This window comes from Anastrepha obliqua, chromosome 1 (genome assembly GCF_027943255.1).
Source record: "Anastrepha obliqua isolate idAnaObli1 chromosome 1, idAnaObli1_1.0, whole genome shotgun sequence".
NCBI lineage: Eukaryota > Metazoa > Arthropoda > Insecta > Diptera > Tephritidae > Anastrepha > Anastrepha obliqua.
The window spans coordinates 70251701-70273259 of record NC_072892.1 but is presented as its reverse complement, the minus strand read 5'-3'; the positions used below and the strand labels follow the sequence as shown (position 1 = coordinate 70273259).

Sequence of the window (21559 nt, the reverse complement as noted above, 5' to 3'; positions counted from 1 at the left end):
CTTTTTAGTATACGATTTACCACATCTTTGGGGTTTCCTTTTCTGTTACTTCGTAGGGTTCCACACACATAAGTTTTTCGTGTATATATATTAACAGTTTTGTAAGACTAACTGAATTATAAAAATTGTCCATGTAAAGCGCGTAGCCTTTATCGAGATAGTCCTCAAGTAAATGTAAAACAACGTCAGCAGTGTGACCTACATTATGGGTAGTTTCCTCAGATTTTCCGCTGTAAATTTTTATTTTTATTACAAGACCGTCGGACTCACATAGTTCATATAGTTTGACACCATATTGGTGTTTTTTATTTTTTATGTATTGGCGGAAAAGCAATCTTCCCCGCCATAGCATCATGAATTCGTCAATACAAATATTTTTACTTGGTACATAGTTTTCACGTATAACATCGTTGAAATGATTTAGGATTGGTCTCACCTTGTATAATCTGTCGGTAGATGGTTGTGAGTTATCAACCAAATGAAAATAACGAAGTATCAACTGGAATCGATTGCGGCTCATAAAAGTTTACATTATATAGCTTGTTTTTGTTCCAGTATTGTTCTATTGTTGGAAAAGTACAAGGTCCCATTTGCAATAAAAGTGCAATAAAAACTTTCATCTCTGTAGCACTTACGTCTTGCCAATTTGATATCCTTTTAGATTTTTTTATAGCATTTTGATTCCCATTTTCCAATGTTGCAATTTCTTGCGCAGCATATAAATTAGTTTGTTCTACCAGTAATGCAAGAAACTCATCTGAAAAAAATAAATCCACCAGCGTTTGTACTGTAAAATGTGATGTACTACTGTGTCCAAAAAATAAGGTGACATTGTATTTATTTTGAAAATTCTTTATTTATTCTTCCAAATCAATTTCATCCCCTTCAAAGTAATCCCCTCCCGACACAATGCACTTATGCCAACGTTTTTTCCAATTTTCGAAACACTGGTTGTAGTCACTTTCCGGGATGGCCTTCAGTTCCGTCTTCGTTGCGGCTTGAATCTCCTCTATCGTGTCAAAACGGTGTCCCCGGAGCGGTCTTTTGAGCCTGCTGAACAGCCAGAAGTCGCACGGTGCCAGATCAGGTGAATACGGTGGTTGCGGAACGATATGGGTTGAGTTTTTGATGAAATGATCACGAATTACGAGTCCAAAAAATTCAATGTTTTCGGTACCAGTCGAGATTTGACGCGCTTGAGCCCCAAAACATCCTTCAAAATGGTATTGACTGAGCCTTTCGATATGCCAACATCATCAGCAAGGTCTCTAATCGTTAATCGACGGTTTTTCAACACCAAATCTTTGATTTGTTGGACGTGAGCTTCGTCAGTTGAGGTTGATGGTCGCCCAGGACGCTCTTCGTCTTCGACACGTTCACGACCGGCTTGGAACTCACTATACCACTTGTAAACATTTTTTTTAGACATAGCCTCATCACCAAAGGCTTTCTGCACCATCCTCAACGTATCCGAAAATTGATTCCGCAAACAAAATTTAATGCAAATTCTTTGCTCAACAAATTTCGACATTGCAAAAAACGAGAAACTCACTTTTAGCAGCTCACAAAACGACGCGTATCTCAAACAGTAAATGAATATTTCACATGAAATTTGACATAGATGTCACTCACAGTACTACCAACCTAAAAAAAAAAAGAATTCTCCTAATCCTTCAAAGCGCGCAGTTTAAAATCAAATGTCACCTTATTTTTTGGACACAGTAGTATCTAATTTCACACCAACATTTTCTTCGAAAAGAAATAATTCAGGATTGTGTTGAACTTCTGTCCACAAATCATCATTCTCATTTGACGTTGTTGCTTGAAAATCATCGTCATTATTATCAGATTCGGAGACGTCTTCAGGTTCGGAGATGACTTCATCTTCACTATCACTTGTATTCTCAGAAGGCTCATAAATGTCATTACTACCATCGCTGAAATCATCTTCTGAATCACTTAGATTTGCGTTGTACTCAATTTTACTTTGATTCAGTGACCTTTTCTTATCCATATTGGGTTCTTGATAATTATAACAGTGATTTTAGAGAATGTTTATAAATCTAAAAAGAAAGAAAATAATAATAAAATTATGATAATTATAATAAATGATAATAACTATAAAACAAAATACTATAGAACGCAAAAATGATGTTTTTTTAGGAAAAAAGGACCTACCTACTACGAGATAATTCGTAGCGAGTTCTTTCCCAGACGCCAACTACGAGATTTAAAAAACATCATTTTTGATTTTTGATGATACCAATGATCTAGAAATAGATTTTTTAGTAATATAATGTGAAAAAATCAAAATGTCATTTTTGGCCAGTTTTCTGAAAATGGCCTTGGCAGTCAACGTGTTAATGTAAAAAATACTCTACTTTTATTTGAATTGAATTCAAACTGTAAATGTGAAAAATTTCACTTTTTCGTGATATTTTCAAAAAGTCTGTGAAAATATCAAAGTTTCATATTTTATGATACTGTTTCTTATATGCTAACGCAGATCATTTAAAAAAATCATTGAAGTTAAAAGTTTAGAATATTTAATTCCAGTGGCAAGCACCAGTCTAGACTGAGGCCGAGTTGAAAGTTTGACTTTCTTTAGTTCTTCAGTTCTCAGGGTCACCCACATATGACGAGAGTTTACAAAAATTTTATATTTTCTATCGGAATCGGTGCATAACTACGTCCACCTGCCATGAAGCGTTCAAATTAAAAAAAAAAAAAAACCTGGTATCATTGTTATAAATGAAGTGAAATGAACCGATGAAAGAAATATGACGCGAGTTACAATTTGTAAAATTATATTTTGGGTAAATGCGTGTATCTCGGAACTCGTATCTGTTACAACTTAACAAAACTCGCTTACGCATCAAATTGTACCAACCTCATTTTTTATAATATTTGCCGTCGCTCTTACCAATTACAAGAAATAATTAAGAAAATCCAGGAGTGCATCTTGCAGGATGTCGAAGCTCCGACGGGTGCTAGACTTCACAAGGCCGTATGCACTGAACACACAAATGTTGTTGCTACTTTAAGAGAACTAGATGTAATACACAAAAAGCTGGAAGGCCACTGCAGAATACTTGCTTCAGGTACACTTTCTGGGCTCATTTAATGGATTGGCAACAGATAACTGGGCTCAATACGACAAATGGTCTGTGTTGAATTAAACAATTTAGAGGTTGCCCGGAGTCATTTTTCCTCCCGACGAGGTTAGCTGGGCCATTAGGCCCTCTTAGCATTTTAGGGCACCAGGCGATATTTTGTTAAAGTAATGTGCACTTTTTGGACTCGAGTTCTTCACGCCGGTACTCAGAGTTCTTTAAAACCATTGCTATAGCTACAACTTTGGGCCCTAAATTCAAACGTATTCACTTTACCATTACCTCGTTGCTTATTCAAAGCAGTATACACGATTAAAGAGATTGTTACAGCATTAAGACAAAAAAGGCAAAAGAAAATTTTCAAGAATTTTCAATATTTATAGCGCACTTAAAGAGCAATCCGCCAAAGACATGGAAAGATTTGAAATGCACATTTTCACCTCGTTATGAAATGGCAAAGAGGGTTCTCTATATGAATTTCACAATCAATTCAATACCAGTAAGAATCGATACTTTTAACGAGTGCAGGTATCGAGTACATAGCGGTACTGGTACAACACTTAGTACAGCTCTTATTATTTCACCTGTATAATTCTGTTGGGCGGCCGCCGTAGCCGAATGGGTTGGTGCGTGACTACCATTCGGAATTCACAGAGAGAACGTCGGTTCGAATCTCGGTGGAACACCAAAAAAAAAAATTAAGAAAAACATTTTTCTAATAGCGGTCGCCCCTTGGCAGGCAATGGCAAACCTCCGAGTGCATTTCTGCCATGGAAAAGCTCCTCATAAAAAAAATATCTGCCGTTCGGAGTCGGCTTGAAACTGTAGGTCCCTCCATTTGTGGAACAACATCAAGACGCACACCACAAATAGGAGGAGGAGATCGGCCAAACATCCAAAAAGGGTGTACGTGCCAATTATATATATATACAGGGTGGCTGATGAAAGCCGCTACCAAAAAAAAATTGAATAACTTTTTTTCTTTTTAAGTTATCTGTTCCATTTTTGTTTTAATTTGCAGATTGATCTTTAAAATTTATTAAAATGGATAACTGGGACACGCAAACAAGAATTTGGATAGTCCGCCGCTATCACGCACTGGAATCCGTACTTTTGGTACAAAGAGAGTACAGGCGGATGTTTGGCGGCGATCCCCCGAGCAGATGGACCATAATGAGACTGGTGAATAATTTTGCTGAGCAAGGAACAGTCGCAAGAAGGCCTTATCATCGAAACCCACCACGATCGCTGCTGTAGCTGCAGCTATACAAAGCAATCCAAGGGTTTCAACAAGAAGCTTATCTGCTCAACTTGGTGTCAGCCGACAGTCTTTGCAAACAATAATGCACAAAGATTAAGACTTATTTCCCTACAAAATTCAAATGGTTAACAAACTGAATGCAGCAGACTTGCCGATTCGCTTGGAATTTTGCCAGAAGATCCTGCAAATGGTGGAAGAAGACCAAAACATGTTAAACTGCCTTTTCATGGCTGATGAGGCCCATTTCGATTTAAACGGCAATGTGAACAAACAAAATTGTCGAATATGGAGTACTTCTAACCCACAGATACTCCACGAGACGGAATTGCATCCTCTTCGCGTGACAGTGTGGTGTGCGGTTTCTTCACGCTGTATTGTCGGGCCTTATTTTTTTGAAGAAAATGGTCACACCGTTACAGTTACTGGAGACCGTTATTTGAAAATGCTGAAAGAATTTTTCTATCCAGAACTACGCCGAAAGAGAATTCTTTTCAACTCTGTGTGGTTTCAACACGATGGGGCAACGTCTCACATAGCCCAGACTGTTATGACAGATTTGCGACGAAAATTTCCCAATAAACTGATTTCAAGAAACTCCGAATTTCGTTGGCCCCCCAGGTCGCCTGACCTTACTGCACCTGACTTTTTCTTGTGGGGTTTATGTAAACAAGAAGTTTATAAAACAAAGCCAACAAATTTGGATGAACTAAAACAATCTATTCGGGCAACAATTGCGGCTATTCCTGTCGCAACTCTCAAAGCAGCAATGAACAACTTTTTACTAAGATGCCGCACTTGTGTCAACGAGCATGGGGGGCATTTAAATTCAATTATTTTTAAAACTAGTTAAGCTACATTTAATAAAATTTAATGACCTTCAACTTGAAAAAAAATAAATGAATTCCATACACCAAAAAAAAAAGTTATTTGAGTTTCTTAATGTAGCAAAATTCATCAGCCACCCTGTATATATATAATAATTTTGTCATGTGTCAGAAACATACTTGACATGCCTTGCATATTTTAGGTATAATTTTAGAAATTGATTGTTTAGGCTGGGGACAGTGGGGTAGCCAAGGAGTGAAGGGAATTATCGGAGTTCGTTTACTTATTTGAGCTTGATAGCTCATAAGTTTTGTTAGCGCACATCAGTGCGGTGCGGCTAACCACCTCTTGATAAATTTTTTGAGCCTTGTGGCTCGGAAGACTCCTGTGATGAATCGCTTCTGTGCGCACCGCTGAAGCTGGGGCGAGGTTTAATGTATGCTTGTAATATGCGAACAGCGTAAGCTTTAAATTTACTACATCATAGGCCTTTAGAGAGCTGCGGCGATCAGCTCGGCAAATGAAATGTTATATATACAAAAGTGCAACTTACTGCGGGACGAAAATAAAGCCGAAGTCTTTGAAGCACACGATTTGCTATGCGTGAGGGTGATTTACATATGGTGGCAAATACATATATTTTGCTGATGTGTTACCATGCTAATTTGCAAATGCCATGATGTCAGGCTATTTCGATTTTCTGGCTAAATAGGTTCTACATCCATCTACCTCGATTCCGCTGGACTTAGTGCACATAGATACAAATATCGGATTATACAAAGCGTCTTGTATAAATATTCACGTAAAAAGAAGGAGATACAAATACAAAAATGGAGAAAAATGAAAAATTGATGTCGATATTGCAAAAGTTCTGCTACAACTCATTTGTGTGCACTGTGCAAAGAAACGATGTGCATATGTGAATGGTGGCGGTAACTCAGGTGGCAACAAGGATGACAACTCAAGCTTTGAATAACACTTTTAGCAAAGTTTACTTTAAAAGTAGTTACACAACTGTTTCCCATTTTTAATTTTTTGTTTTCAATCTGCTATAATATTACTTATATATATATGTATATTACGTTGCCTACTTGAGAGGGTGTGTGTGTAGAGGACTCGAATGTAGCGCAAACTGAAACAATAGTAAAAATATTTGATGACTGAATCATAGTGACATTTTACCTGTGAAACCCCTTTCAGCTATTTTTTAGAATGATTTATTAAATAATGCTTTCATTTCGAAAGCTCTCCTTTTTATTCAGAAAAAATCGTTGTATGCGAAAGGATGCATTTTTATACCTGCGCGCACATATCCCATACATATTTTCCTGAAAGTCATATCTTAGCGCATTGCGTATGCACGTTTTAACCACAAGTCTTAGTTTTGATTAAAAAAGTTTTTCCTTTGTAACCGGTATTTTGATTTGCCCTCCCTCGCTTATGATACAAGCGACATCTACTGTTAGAATTTCCACCCTTTTGGTAGTATTTTGCAATAATAAGTCTCAGAGAGTGTTGATTCAAAAGCTGGAACGCTGGATTAAAGCGCTGGAAATTGAAATATATGTAAAAAAAGTGCAAAAATAAAACTTGCACGGCATGACTTAAAAATGTTCAATAAAAAAATTAAGTAAATGCGGGTATTGTGGGAAATTTATTGGTTTTCATCTAGGTAGATGCGTGAGTAGGTAGAAGTGGCAGTCGGTCTTTGAACCCATTTCCTCAGACCGTTACCGATCCATTGTGACAACACAGTAGCAGTTACCTGCTACTCCTAATCCTAAGGCTATCAGCATCATTCAAGAACAATGAGTCAAAATATCTAACATAGTAACATGCCACGTTGGACGTTGACAGGAAAGCTGTCTGACAGACTCTTCCTCCTCCTTATTCTTGTAGCTTCTGCAAGAGTCGATATGTGATACATTCAATCTTTGAGCATGCCGACCTGGGAGATAATAGCCTGTGATCATAGAAACTGACATAGAGAGGATTTTTCTTGACCCATTAAGTGGCGCCTTTGAGCGTTTGGCTACTCATTTTACCAAAGTACTTTTTGTAGCGTTAAATGTCAAACTATCATCCATTGGCTGAGGTGACTATGCTACTTGCACCACGCAGTTTTAGGTTGAGAGGGAGGTGAGTGATAGTGCCCTCTCTAGGAGTGGAGCTCCAGAAATCCCAAGTCGCTATTCTTGAGGAGTTGTGTGTTGATTTTTGAGCTTCTGCAAATCACCCGTTCTTTGTTCGTTGAATATTGAGTAAAATAAGCGAATTACTCTGCAGCCGTGTAGATTTGGCAATTTGTTATTTGCAGTTCGAACTTTTACCTCGGCTTATGAATACAGAAAACTCAAAGAGACGTGAGGAATGATACCTTATACTGAATTTCCCCACTCATGTTTAAGACACTTTTGACGCATACACATCGCGTTTCTAGTTACACAGCATATCTCTGTTTTTTGGAACCCAGTAGAGTTTTTGCTATATTATCGATTAGACGTCAAGCTTCAAATATTTTTATCTAATATAGAAGAAGGTGAAGGACTTTTCTGTGTCATTTGTAGCTTATTAAAGACCCTAATTATTAGTATGCTCTTAGTCGCTGAGTAATTCAAAAACTCATACTAGGGGTATGGCTTGAATATTCAGATGAGTTTCAGCTTCTTCTGAGGCATAGAGCGGACTACTCCCATTGCAACATAAAACATAGGTATTCCGTTGTTGGTATTTTGACCATTTCCTTGCAGCCCAACGTATTTTAGTGCAATTTTACCGGTTTCCAAGGCTCAATCAAAATATTAAAAGTGCCGTTTTACTATTCTTGTTGTTGTAGCCCTCTTAGAAACCCTTCAAAACTTTTTAATAAGCACACGTGCATTCTCTTTATGCAAAAATAAGGTGGCCTCCCATAGCATTGAGTCAAATTCATTGGAAGAAATTCTTGCAGCACAAATGCGTGTGAGCTTAAAAGTACTTGCTCAACTTTAAGTGCATGTTTCTCAAATTTTGTTAATAATAATCCAAAATATAAAATGGAAATTACACCAACTTACAAGAAAAACCAAAGTAAGGTTCGCCTCTTTACATTTTCCTTCATATCTTAGACATTTACAGGCGGATCTTAAATTATGATATATCAATTTTTTTATGTCAAGGAGAAAGTTTTTGTGTTCCAAAGATTATTGACCTGGATTATCCTGTTCTAGTACTTACCCACCATATCTCAGTTCCATCAGCAACTGGCTCTGCTTTATTGTTGTTGTCACAACTAGAATAACTGTTTTGTTAGAATTCAATGTTTTTGCCATTCTCCTGCCTACTGGAAACCTCGCCCTCGCCAATGAGTCAGCCTATTGCTTAGTTTTTGCCTTCTCTCTTTTTAATTTATGATTTGCTAGTGTGAGCGTGCATTTTCGACATGCTATTACGCTTTGTTAAGGCTTAGCAATGCATCTGGCAGTTTGGTGAGACTCGTGAACAAAAGTGAATATGACAAATGGTTGTTTGTGGCAGCTTAATGAAATAGAGTTAATAAATTACTCAAGAGAATCAATATACATATATTAGCTATGGCTGTATGAGATATCTCGTCGAATTGTAGTACTTTATTTGTTCCTTGGTTGCTTTTATTGGACAAATATATATTTATCGATCAGTATTATCGAAATTCTGGGAATTAAAAAGTTTTTCTTCAATACCCCAGCGTAACAAAATTGCAGACTCAAGCAAATGCGTTCTAACTGCCTTCCTCAGTAGCCTAGGTAGGTAGGTGAAATGGTTCAAGTACCAGTCGGGCACTCACCAAGTAGCACTAAAGAGCGGGTTTGATACCATTATATCTACAGCAAGCCAATCGTCTAGCTGCCGAACCCGGAGAATTACAGAGAAAGTGCAACAGTTTCATTCTCTGAAAGGTCGCCACATCTTCTGCAATGGGGATTAAATAGTAAGCCTAACTTCTCTCCTCGGTAGCCTACTTCCATCACACAATGTTGGCGGAGTTAGATTACATAGTAGTATTACCGGAGCTCTTAATTTAATAATTAGTTCAGGTGACGGTATTTCGGGAGGGTTGAGAGAGTTTAAAAATTATATTGGTTTTTTTTCGATAATTTCTCAAATCGGGACAAATATTTTGAAATAGTTACTTGCAATGGCTGCTGGGGTCAATTAAAATAGCTTTCTGAAACAAGCGTTTCCATGTCAAGTGATTCGAGTATTACGGATTTAGTTGTCGATTTTTATAAAAACTGGTTTATTAGCAGATTTGATTATAATAAGAAGTAGTCTGAAACAAGAGTTAAACAAAAAATTAAAAATTTTGTCATTCATTCAATTATATATATCTTATATACAATATAAAAATGAATGTTTGTCTGTATGTCATCGATGAACACAAAAACTACTGGACCGATTATTATAAAAATTGATACATATATGTATTTTTCCACGGAGAAGGTTTATAGAATATGCTTATTGTTGCCACTCGACACCAAGGGCGCTGCTGAGTAGCAGCTTCTGCCCCGTTCAACCGATTGTCATAATAATTAGTATGACCATGCATTTTTACGCAGAGGCAACGAGAAACACACTATGATTTTGATGAACTGGGGACATTCGTTAGAACAAATCTTCCGCAGTTGATTCCAGAACAACGCATTGCGTTTGACAGAATTATGCGCGCAATCACAGAACAAAGCGGTGGACGGTTTTTCATGGATGCGCCCGGTGGTACAGGCAAGACTTTTCTTCTTTCACTAATTTTGGCAACCATATGATCACAAAATAATATTGCTCTGGCTATTGCATCATCTGGAATTGCGGCAACTCTTTTGGATGGTGACCAAACAGCGCATTCAGCAATGAAACTGCCGTTGAATTTGCAAAACACTGAGGCACCAACATGCAACATCAGCAAAAACTCTGGAATGGGAAAAGTACTCCAAACGTGTCAAATTATCATATAGGACGAATGTACAATGTCTCATAAGAAAGCTTTGAAAGCGCTTGATTGTACACTGCGAGATTTGAGAGGAAACTCATGGATCTTCGGTGGCTCACTCATTTTATTGTCTGGTGATTTTCGACAAACACTGCCCATTTTACCACGTTCAACACCCGCTGATGAACTTAATGTATGTCTAAACTCATCAGTTCTATGGCGTCATTTACAGAAATTGACTTTAAAAACTAACATGCGAGTACAACTCAAGAAAATGATGAACAATTTTGACTGGAAAATTCAAACGTGAATACGTACTGTTGCCACGTATCCCAATGAGCCCGACAGATAAGCCATTCGAGTTCAAACGTTTACAGTTCCCGGTGCGACTCGCTCTCGCAATGACTATGAATAAAGCACAAGGACAATCGTTACAAAATTGTGGATTAAATTTGAAGAATCCATGCTTCTCACATGGACAGCTCTATGTGGCTTGCTCACGTGTCGGAAAACCTTCTGATTTATTCGTCTACGCACCAGTTGGAAACACAAGAAATATTGTGTATCCCACAGCACTTCAATAAACATCGAATTGAAACTAAGCTTTGTAATGTCACAATTTTTTCGAAATAAACAAAATCAATAAAATGGCTTAGAATGAATTGAATATTTGTGTACTGATTTTTCTTTCAAGTTATTTTTCTTAAATTTATTTTAGTTGTAGACGTAGCAACGCGCGCCGGGTACAGCTGGTATATATATATATATACATATATAATTGGTGCTCACACCCTATTTGGGTATTTGGTGGAGCTCCTCCTCTTTTTGGTGGCGTGGGCCTTGATGTTGTTCCACAAATTATTCCACAAATCAATTCTCTTCTTTCTTACATCATCTAATTCGCTAATATAATCGTATTCTTTTTAATTAAGTTTATTTTAGTTTTAGATTGTCTTATTTGTTATTCTATTAATATATTTGTTGCGATTATCGATTAATTTATAATCTTTTACATTCAAGCTTGTTGCGAAATTCTTTCATTTAAAAATTTTACATTCACGCTTGTTGCGAATTCCCTTTCCTCATTCCCTGCGATTATCGATTAATTTATAATCTTTTACATTCACGCTTGTTGCGAAAAGTGCGATGGCAACCCATCGCACTCATCTGTTTGTCATTTCCTCATTCCCTCATACAAACGTCAAATTCATTCTTTTGATTTCTACATTGTTCGAGCGCACAGGCGCCGCAAGCGAATAAAATGTAAGTTTTATACATTTTTATAATTAAACTTGAAATAATTGTAAAAATAAAGATTTCAGCCTACAACTACCAGGACTTAAGTATTGTTTTATTTGCGGCCGCCAATTGCCGGGACAACAATATTGTTTATATTAGCATTAAGGCAATAGTCAGAAAGAACATTTGTGTTTTTCCACTAAAAATTTAAACAAATAAATAAATGTGACTTAGACTTCTAAGCCGACTCCGAAAGGCGGATATTTTCTATGAGGAACGTTTTCATGGCGGAAATACACTCGGAGGTTTGGCATTGCCTGCAGAGAGGCGACCGCTATTAGAAAACAACTTTTTCTTGATTTTGGTATTTCACGGAGATTTGAACCTCCGTACACCGCATGATAGCAATGCGCTAATCCTTTTGGCTAAGGTAGCTTGTTAGTAATCTCTGGAAGTTTCATACTAGGATTTCCAACACTTTTCAAGTTCCATTCCAATACGCGCAGCGAATCAGTGAAAATATCTATTACTCTAGCGAAGTGCTGGCAAACGCTCGCGGTTGCAAACCGATCGAAACGTCGCTATGTGCCAAAGCAACATAGTTTTCGTAAGCTATAGTTGTCAAATGCCAAATGAGAAAAATCGAAAAATTTACAAAAGTTCTTCAAAGTAAAATTTATCTAAACTAACTCCAATCAATTTGTGAAGTTAAATTTGAAATATAATAATATAAAAATATTGATTGCGATATTCTTTTATATAGGGTGAACTAGATGTATGACCAAAATAACATTGAATACCGAAAGTTGAATAATCAGCCGAAAGGATGATGACAATTGGTCGCCTTGTAGCTACGATTTGATACCATTAGATTATTATTTGTGTGACAACGAATACAATGTTGAAATATGGAAGCGAATGCATTATTCTGTTTCATGTTTGATGGCAATATTTAACTTTTTCACCAAAAAAAATTAATAAAATATATTTATGCGTCCTTATATTATAGCCAAATTATATCAAATTGCTAGATGACCTACCCTGTAATTCCGCATTGCATACATATTGGCGCCACTTCCATTTTCCTTTGTAATATTATATTAATGCTCCCTCTTGCCATATTACTTGCCTTCATTGGCTTTCCTCTGCTTAATTCCTTATAATAATAAGTTTTTTTTTGCAATTACACGCTTCACAAGCAATTTAGATTTTCTCATTTTTTGAGTATTGGTTTTTTCTTCAAATCACTTGCCTTTCCTTTGTCAAAAGCAGAAACCTTTCATGCCCTTGTCAAATTTGTTGGTTTTTTGTCTGCCAGCGCGACCATTTATTACCCAACACTCTAGGCAGTCGAAATTAAAGTAATTTATTGACTTTTCTTTACCTTTCTAGTTTCTAATTCCTTTTCTATTGTCACTTCGTTTTTCTCAGAAACAGAAAGTTGCCATTAACTTTACAGCACTAATTTAACTTATTTTGAAGCCCTGCCATTCTCGGGGCTTCTGTAGATGTCACACGCTGTTACAAGCAAAACTGGATATGGAGGGTGTGAAAAATTGGTAATGAACATAGCAGCCTTAGCAATCGCAGTCATATATTTAATTCAATATTTCAAAGTAAGTTGACAATTTTGTACGTTTTCCGGCATAATTTTTGTCGTACTTTATTTCGCTCCATACATAATTTATGCCTAATACAATCTTTTTACTTTGCTCTCCCATTTTGTTCTCATTTACACAGCTTGGCAGAGTCGACAACTTCCGACACCTGCGTGGGGCGTGGATAATTTGAAAAAGTTTTATATTTCTAATTAGGGTTTGTTAATGTTTGCGTTACCCAGCAGCTGAAATAAGAATGTATAGGGTTGGTGGGTTTCGTCTACCAAGTCTATTCTTTAAGATATTAGATGTTTTTTTTTATATGGGTGCTGGGCGTATGAGTAACATTTTAGGGAAACATTTTTAGTACATTTTAGTGATGCGTGGTAGTTATATAAATATCATTACACTGAGCAACACAGAAAAAATAATGATTTGTGCCCAACATTTATCATAGATTATTTCTAAGGTTGAAATCCTCATTTTTTTTAGGTGGGCTGAAGTTTACCCAATGTTAGAAGGAAACGGCAAACGAAATCAAAAAATTCTTGCAACGGAGGTATACAAAATGTGGGGAATATTTCGATAGAACATATTAACCCTCAACCACACTCACATATGGGTTCTTTCTTTTCTTCAGAAATAGTATTTAACAGTATAAAACGCGTTTAGAAAACCACCCCATATCACCGCCACCATGACCCTAGACCACCACGACCCTGCAATTCTCAGGGAAGCAGAGGCCGTGGCCAGCCAAATAACACTGAAAAGATCTATCCTGCATAATTTATCTTCCATGAACACAAGCAGGGACAATGCTATGCCAACAGCATCGTCGAAGAAGCCTTGTAGAGGCCCTATGCTCTTTAAAGGAGTAATCGAGAGAAAAAAATATATAACAGATGTATGAGAGCTTAAAAATTAATCACAATAAATCAATTATAATAATTTTTGCAAATGGCATTGTAAGTCAATAATATTTGAGATTTGTAAACTAGACAGCTGTTGTTATTGCGAACCTCATAGAAGCACGGGGTCGCAACGAAGTGATAGAAAGTTTAACAATGTTAAAAAATAATAAAAGCAGTGACCAAATAAATGCAGAACTTTTAAAATACGGTGGTGAAACGCTCAATAATATGGTAACAGACTTGATAAGAAAAATTTGGGAAACTGAACAGCTACCACTTAGCATTTACTGAGGTATATCTATCCTCAACACTGGTATCAGTGCGGGTTTTGCCAGGGGAGATCGACACACTAATGCAAATATCAGAGAAGCACAGAGAGTTTGAACTGAATTTGCATTGTCTGTTCATTGATTTTAAGCAAGCTTTCGACAGTATTAGTAGAAACCGTGTGAACGATATGTCTAAACAAGGTATATCGATAAAAATTATAAAACTAGTCCAGATGACGCTATTAAACACCAATGCGAGGGTTATGATTTATCGATTTATCACTGCAGCTCACAAGGGTTAGCTTATGCCGATGACATTGTCGTGAGTGCGCAAAATGAACAAGAGCTTAAGAAAATATATAAACAACTGAAAAATTCAGCTTTAGAAGTGGGCCTACGTATATACACAGAGAAAATGAAATATATGCATTTCGCAAAGAAACCGAGTGATGATGCCCACATCGAAATCAATGGTGAATGCATTCAGCGGGTTGAAAAATTTAAATACTCAGGTCTCTTCATCAGCAGCAATTCTGTCCCTTTCGTAGCAATAAACGACCGAGTAAGCGCAGCAAATAAAACATTCTTTGCACACATAAAATTATTGAAGACTTGATTGCTATGAAGAGGTCAAAAGATGGCAATGTATAAAGCGACCCATACTAACATACAGCGGCGAGGTATGGGTAGTTGAACCAACAACAGACATCTTCCAAATACTGAGGTTTGAAAGAAAGATACTGCGAAAAATCTATGTCCTTTTCGCCGAGATGACGGAACATGTCGGATAAGATCGAATAACGAAACGTGGTTGGACGGAGAGGTCGAGGGAGACTAAACAAACGCTGGATTGATGATGTCACAGCCGAATTGTGGAAAATAAGGGATCGCAAACTAGAAAGGCGTAGCAGAAGATCGATCGGAGTGGAGAACCGTGGTTGTGGAAGCAATGGTCTGCACAGACTAATTTTTTTTCATTACAAAAAGTTTATTAAAAAGCAAAATTAGATGATTAATTGATTCCTTTTCCGCCATATTTCTATAGACATCTCGAGAACGAAAGGTATAATTTCGTAGTGGTTTTGACCATTGCTAAAATGTTTCAAAATGAATTTTTTTATCATATAAAGGGTTTTCCAATAACAGGTGTTACAGGTGAATGGATTGCGTTATTGAGTGATAATGAACGATTTTTATGGCCGGAATTGGATGGTATTGATCTGGACAACGTTTATTTTGATCTCTTACGGGAAAAGTTTCCGAAGCGTGTTGTCGCTCGAAGAGGTGATCACAATTGGCCACCGAGATCTTGTCGTTTAACACCTTGTGACTTTTTTCTTTGGGGTGACTTGAAAGAGAAGGTCAACGCCAACAGCCCAGGGTCGATTCAAAACCTCAAAGATGGAATTCGTGAGGCTATCGAGGAGATAGGGCAGCCACTTTGCAATTCGGTTATGGAAAATTTCATGAAAAGGATATTGGGCTTGGCTTTCCATTTCTACCACGATAAAGTAGTTTATAATGTCTAAGTGCGTGGATCGAATTTAAAACTTATAACACGCAAGTGTAGTCACTATATCAGCCTTTTGTTTTATAGTACTTTTCATAAATTACAATTAAGAATTAATAGCAATAATAAGCGTTAAAATACTTCTTTTTTGCATAAGCTTGAAAAAATGCCCTATTACAGACGCTTACTTCACTTAAATACAAACACAGAAAAGTAACAATATTCACTTTCAAACATTCTTTATTAAATGAAGATTCGATTTAAAGCTACTTTTACAAAATAATACTCCAAATTCTATTAAAATTCTTTTATTACAAATGTTCTTCTAATCGTTTGTAATACCGTGCAGAACAAATGTGGGGGGCGAACTGTCAAACGAACGATGAGAGAGAGAAGAACAAAGCGAAATAAGGAAAACCCAGTCCATCAAAAGGGAACAATTCGTTTATTATTATTTTTATTATTTATAGGGACGCTTTTTTGATTTAGAATGTACATACATATTACAAAAAAAAAAAAATATTTTTACAAATACTGAAAATTCGCCCGATTTTTATTCCAAATTTTGACCCGCGGCACGTTTTTGTTTTCAAATATATATGTTCCAAAATTTTTTTTTTATAAATAGTGAAATAGATAATTTTTAGCCCAAATTTTCTATTTAGAATTTTATGCTATGAATATAAAACCTAAGTTAAATGCTTGCTGGGTTGACGATTGCTGAATACACTTCTCTTCAACTGTATTTCAGTACAAACTGCTAATGCGGTCGTAAAAAACCTAATTTTAAAACTTTTCCTGGGGGTTCTATAGGGACCCTAGGAGGTTGGGACTTTCACAGTTATAATGGTGTGACCTTTCTCTTTCTAATGGGCGTGGTGGGTGGTGCCACGCCCCCTTCCTCTCCGCCTTCCATTCAAATATATCGTGGTAGTAATGGAAAGTTTTGCCGGATATTGTCCTGTAAGCGTGGTAGTGGTGGTCATTTGCCTGATGTTAGTTTCCACTGTTAACGGCATACCTTCCTCTTAGTAGCCAGCGATGGGCAATACTTTCAATGATTTACTTGTAACCTTTGTTCAGAATAAAGTTGTATTTTCATAAAAAAAAACAGCGAGAATTTAGTTGCGCACGTAATAAAAAATAGCATATTTAATAATTAACACCTCTCAATAAAAAATCCCTTTATGTGTGTGAAATAACAAACAAATAATGATACAAAAGTCTTGCCAAAATTGAAACTACAAAAATGCAAAATATTTTAATTTGTACTGATATGTGTGTTTATTGATTGTTTATTGAGTTATATTTCATAAGAAGCTCTTTTCAATGAATTCTTAATAATAATTCATTCTTACTCGCCATATACAGGAATTCTACGCTATTATGGCAATTATACGAGTATGCAAATTTTATACAATTATTTAACTATACGAGCTTTTTTTATTACTTTAAAATTTTTAATAAAAAAATAGAAAGTTGCTAAATTCGTAGAACAATTTCAAATCGCTCAGCGTCAAAATAAAGTGTACGTCACATATTGTTAGGTTAGGTTAGGTTGAAGCGGTTGTCCATTGTGGACACACTCAGGCTCGTAGCCCATTGTGATGCCGCATGGGGAAACTAGCCCTTATCCCTCCTGAAACCACAGTGTACTATTCAAAAATTTTGCTAGATCCTTAATTTCGACAGAGCCGAGATCTTCTAATTCATTAAAGAAATGTTTGCCCAAATTGGCGAGTCTACGTCTGGATAGAGCAGGACAATGGCACAGAAGGTGCGGAATCGTCTCTTCCTCTTCCTCGTCTGGACAACTTCTGCAGAAGTCATGTGTTTGCACACCCATTCTCTGGGCGGGCCTACCAATTAGGCAGTGCCCCGTTATGACTGAAGTCAGTATGTTGAGACTATGTTTGTCCCTCCTTAGTAGAAGTTCTGTGCGTTTAGCATTGAGAGTCGGCCACATCTGTCGGGCTATTTTGCAAGTGGCTTCGTTTCGCCATCTTTCATTCGCTATTCTTACAATTTCCTCGTGGATATGTAGTCTACATGTTTGCAAGGGTATACCTATATCAGTGTCTATGTGCTCATCAGTCAGTTTGGTGCCAATTTTCGCAAGTTCATCAGCTCTGCAGTTCCCCTCTATGTCGCAATGGCCAGGAACCCATGCTATCATTAGGTGAAATGACTCAGCCATCTCGTTAAGAGATGTGCGGCATTTCATGGCTACCTTAGAGGTTGTCGACTGTTTAGTGAGGGATTTTATCGCCGCCTGGCTATCAGTGAAAATGTAGATATCATCACCAGATATCGCATCATACTGTACCAGTATCACGGCTTTCATTATTGCCATCAGTTCAGCCTGAAAGACACTACAGTAGTTGGGGAGCCGAAAACTGAAGGAAATCCCCAGGTGCTCGGAATACACACCCCCGCCCACCCTGCCATGTTAAGATTTAGGTAATTATTTATTTATTTTCAAATTTCTATTATTATTTTTTTCAAGTATAGTTCAACTACAACAAAAGCCATATAAACTAAAGTTTCGAACTTTGTATAAAACATTTAAAAATTTGTCAAGTTTTCATCAGAATTTCAGACTTTTTACTTAGAATTTTTAGAAAAATTTCGGTTATCTAGTTTGATAGATCATTGAATTCTGGTAAATAATGTGCAAGGTTTAAGTACATCTAAAATTACAGTGATTTTTGACAATTTTTTTAGGAAGCGGTCTTGCGCATTTTCTCTATTCGACACAATTTTTTTACATGGAAAAAAACATCCTATACGGTTAGCAGAAAAAATTGTCAAAAATCAACGCAATTTTTGAACTAAATACTTGAATTTTATATTTTAGTATACCAAAATTCAATAATCAACAAAACTGCGTACCTGAAATTTTTCTATAAATCCCTAGCAAAAATTGTGAATTTTTATAAATTTTGAGTTAAGTTCGAAACCTTAGTTTATATGGGTTTTACTTTTTTAAGTAAACTAATAGTCAAAACTTAACAATACCTGGTGTATACTTTATTTTGACGCTGACGGTATGTAGTGATATACAGATGAATGTATCACTATTTGACCAATTTATTGATATAATGTTTTGTTGTAGTAAAATTAGAATGTTAATGTTAATGATATCAATTGAATTTAAATGTTTGAAGGAAAATACAAAGTTTAATATAATGAATTAGATTAAAGAACAGAAAGTAGCTCAAGTAAAACTGATCCTCTAACCAGTAAAAAGCGCTGAACAAGTCGGATCATATTGGCTCATCAGCCTATTGCCTCAAAAGTAATGAAATCCTTTTCCGTCGAAAGAATGATGCCTATAAGTGCAGACCGAAATATAGTCCCGAATCAGCAATTTGGTTTCACGAAAAAATACGGCACGATCGAACAAGTCCATAGACTTATAAAAAAATTGCACAGCGGCTTTTCTCGATATATCTCAAACCTTTGACATGCATGCGGGTTAGTCTATAAAACATTATAAAAGGCTAGCGCTCTAAGTCAAGTGAGATAAAATCTTCTCAAGTTACTTTTACAGTAAATGGAAAAACTGGCCCACCCGTTAAACTCAATAATGTAATAATCTCATAAAATATCTCGGGATGCATTTTGATAACAAACTTACATAGAAAACTCATATTTTCACCAAACGGAAGGCTCTAGGTATAAAACTCCGTAGCCTATATTGGTTACTACATTGAAATGTTCATGTTTCTCTTGAAAGTCAGCTCTCACTTTACTCAGCTATCTGGAAATCGATATGGACATATGACTTTCAACTTTGGGGCTACTGCTAACTCCAACATTGAAATACTTCAAAGATTCCAATCAGAAACCTTCAGAATGATCTAAAACGCCACTTATTATATCACAAATGCACAAAGACTTCGTTATCTCAAAGCACCCACAATAATTGAAGAAATATCACACAACACTCGACTCAAATTGCACTCAGACCTTTCGTCACAGAAATAATTGCAAATCCCATAACCTTCACCAGACTTAAGAGAAAGTCTACAAAATACCTCATATGATAATAAATTAGTCTAAATTATTATTTATCAAAAAATTAGTAAATGGGGGCACCTCTGGGTGTATTCAAGGGATCATTATTTTTGATAAAAAAGAAAAAATTAAAAACCAAAGGATTATTTTTGATAAAAAAAAATAAATATTCACAAAATAATCATTAACTCAGAGCGAAAAAAGAAAAATCTGTAAACTAATTTTAAGTTTGATCTTAATATGTTTATATTTTCTGAATATTTAAAACTCAAGACTGATTAATTAGATAAATCTCATAGTAATTACGGTCCTTGGCTATTTCTCTATTTTCTCCGAAAAGCTCAAAAAATACCCATATATTCAGGCGGAGGTAGAGGGTTGGCATTTTCCAAAAAAGTATCTTCAACGTATTCCACAGAAAATGAAAGAATTTTTTTATGTCCTAGATGATAGGATGCTGTGATTTTGCACGTTGTTGCGAGTTTTCTATGAGTAAAGACGAAGAAACTGTAAGCAATTGATTTTTATCCAACACTTTTTTTACTTATACAGATACTTCACTTCTTCGAATGCATGTCACGGCGTATGAGCAACATTTATTTTTGTGTATAAATGCAGCTTAGTGTAATCTCCAAAGAGTACAACTTCCGTATTCCCTCGCCCACTCATTCACTCACCTGTAATATGCTGGTTTTACCGACGCCTGAGGCCCCCAAAAATGCCGCTTTAAGGGGGCCCTGCAGCCATGGGGGCTCCGCACCACCCTCCAGAGTGATGCGCTATGCTGAGATGCACTTATTTTGTATGTGAATTTCCATTGCGATTGAGATTTTGGTCGATTGCGTTTTATTAGTCGTGGTCGTGGTAGCTGTTGTTGCTGTCGCTGTTCTTTTCGGTGTAATGGCTGTTGTGACTGTGGCTGTGATTGTTGGCGCTGGCGTTTTACCTGTTTCAATTGTTGTTGTTGCTGTTGCCCTCGATGCGTTATGTATTTGCGGTTGTTTCTTCTGTTGTTGCTGTTGCTTTTGTTGGTGCTCCTTTTGCTGTTGATGATGCTGGTGATGATGTTGTTGTAGTTGCTGTTGCTGCTGATGGTGATTGTTTCCGACATAGTCGACGCTTCGGGTCCTGTCAATCAGAAGTTTCTTGGAATTTGTCGGCGATATTGTACTCCACATTATACTTGGCATACAGATAGGGAATTGTTTGAGTGGTGACTTTCGACAAATAAGATTTCCCAATAATCTATTTGCTTAGCCTCAATATAATTCTACTATTTTCAGTTATGCAATTGGAATGACGAAGCTTTTCAAAAGGCGAATAATTGCTACAATCCGAAATCAAATCACGCTTGCATCGCTTTTCGGTTTTGCTTTGCTTTGCTTTGCTTTTATAGCCTGCAGCTTTTCAGTTTAGTATAATTGCGTATTTGCTTATGAAATCTGTATCTGAAATGTAAATCTCAAAATCTTAATTCAGAGCTCTGTTGTTGACGTTGGAAAATCAAAAATTTGCTTTTTATTCCCCTGCATCCTTGATTTCTTTCCTGATTGATTCAATTACTTAGTGCTGTGAAGTTTGAATTTATGTTGGGATGTATGTATGTATGTATGTGTATAAACATTAAGTTGTTGTGGCTTATATATTGTTATTGTTGCCCTTCGCTCTTTTTACCGTTACCGATGCCGTTGCTGTTACCTTAAATATTTACATTTGTTTAAGATTATTATTGCTTTTCGTTTTGATTGTTGCTGGTTATTGAACTCTGTTACTGCTGATTTGGTGTTATCGTTGTTGTTGTTTTTGTTATTTTGTTTTTTCTTTTGTTCTTATTATTCCATTTTTCTCCACTCAGCTGCTAGATTTAT

At 36.4% G+C, this 21559-nt stretch overlaps 1 protein-coding gene and 1 pseudogene across 1 annotated transcript in view; both read right to left on the bottom strand.

The window, feature by feature from the left end:
* LOC129253498 (ras-like protein family member 10B) overlaps positions 1–20470 on the bottom strand; it is a gene marked incomplete at its 5' end in the record, with an annotated part of 102525 nt that extends 82055 nt beyond the window's left edge. Inside the window, one exon of the mRNA XM_054891906.1 lies at positions 20369–20470. Within this exon, the coding sequence (XP_054747881.1) occupies positions 20369–20470 (102 nt within the window). The remainder of the gene's footprint in view (positions 1–20368) is intronic.
* A 116-nt stretch (positions 20471–20586) lies between these two features.
* Positions 20587–21183, bottom strand: LOC129236058 (uncharacterized; annotated as a pseudogene).
* Positions 21184–21559: the final 376 nt, after the last annotated feature.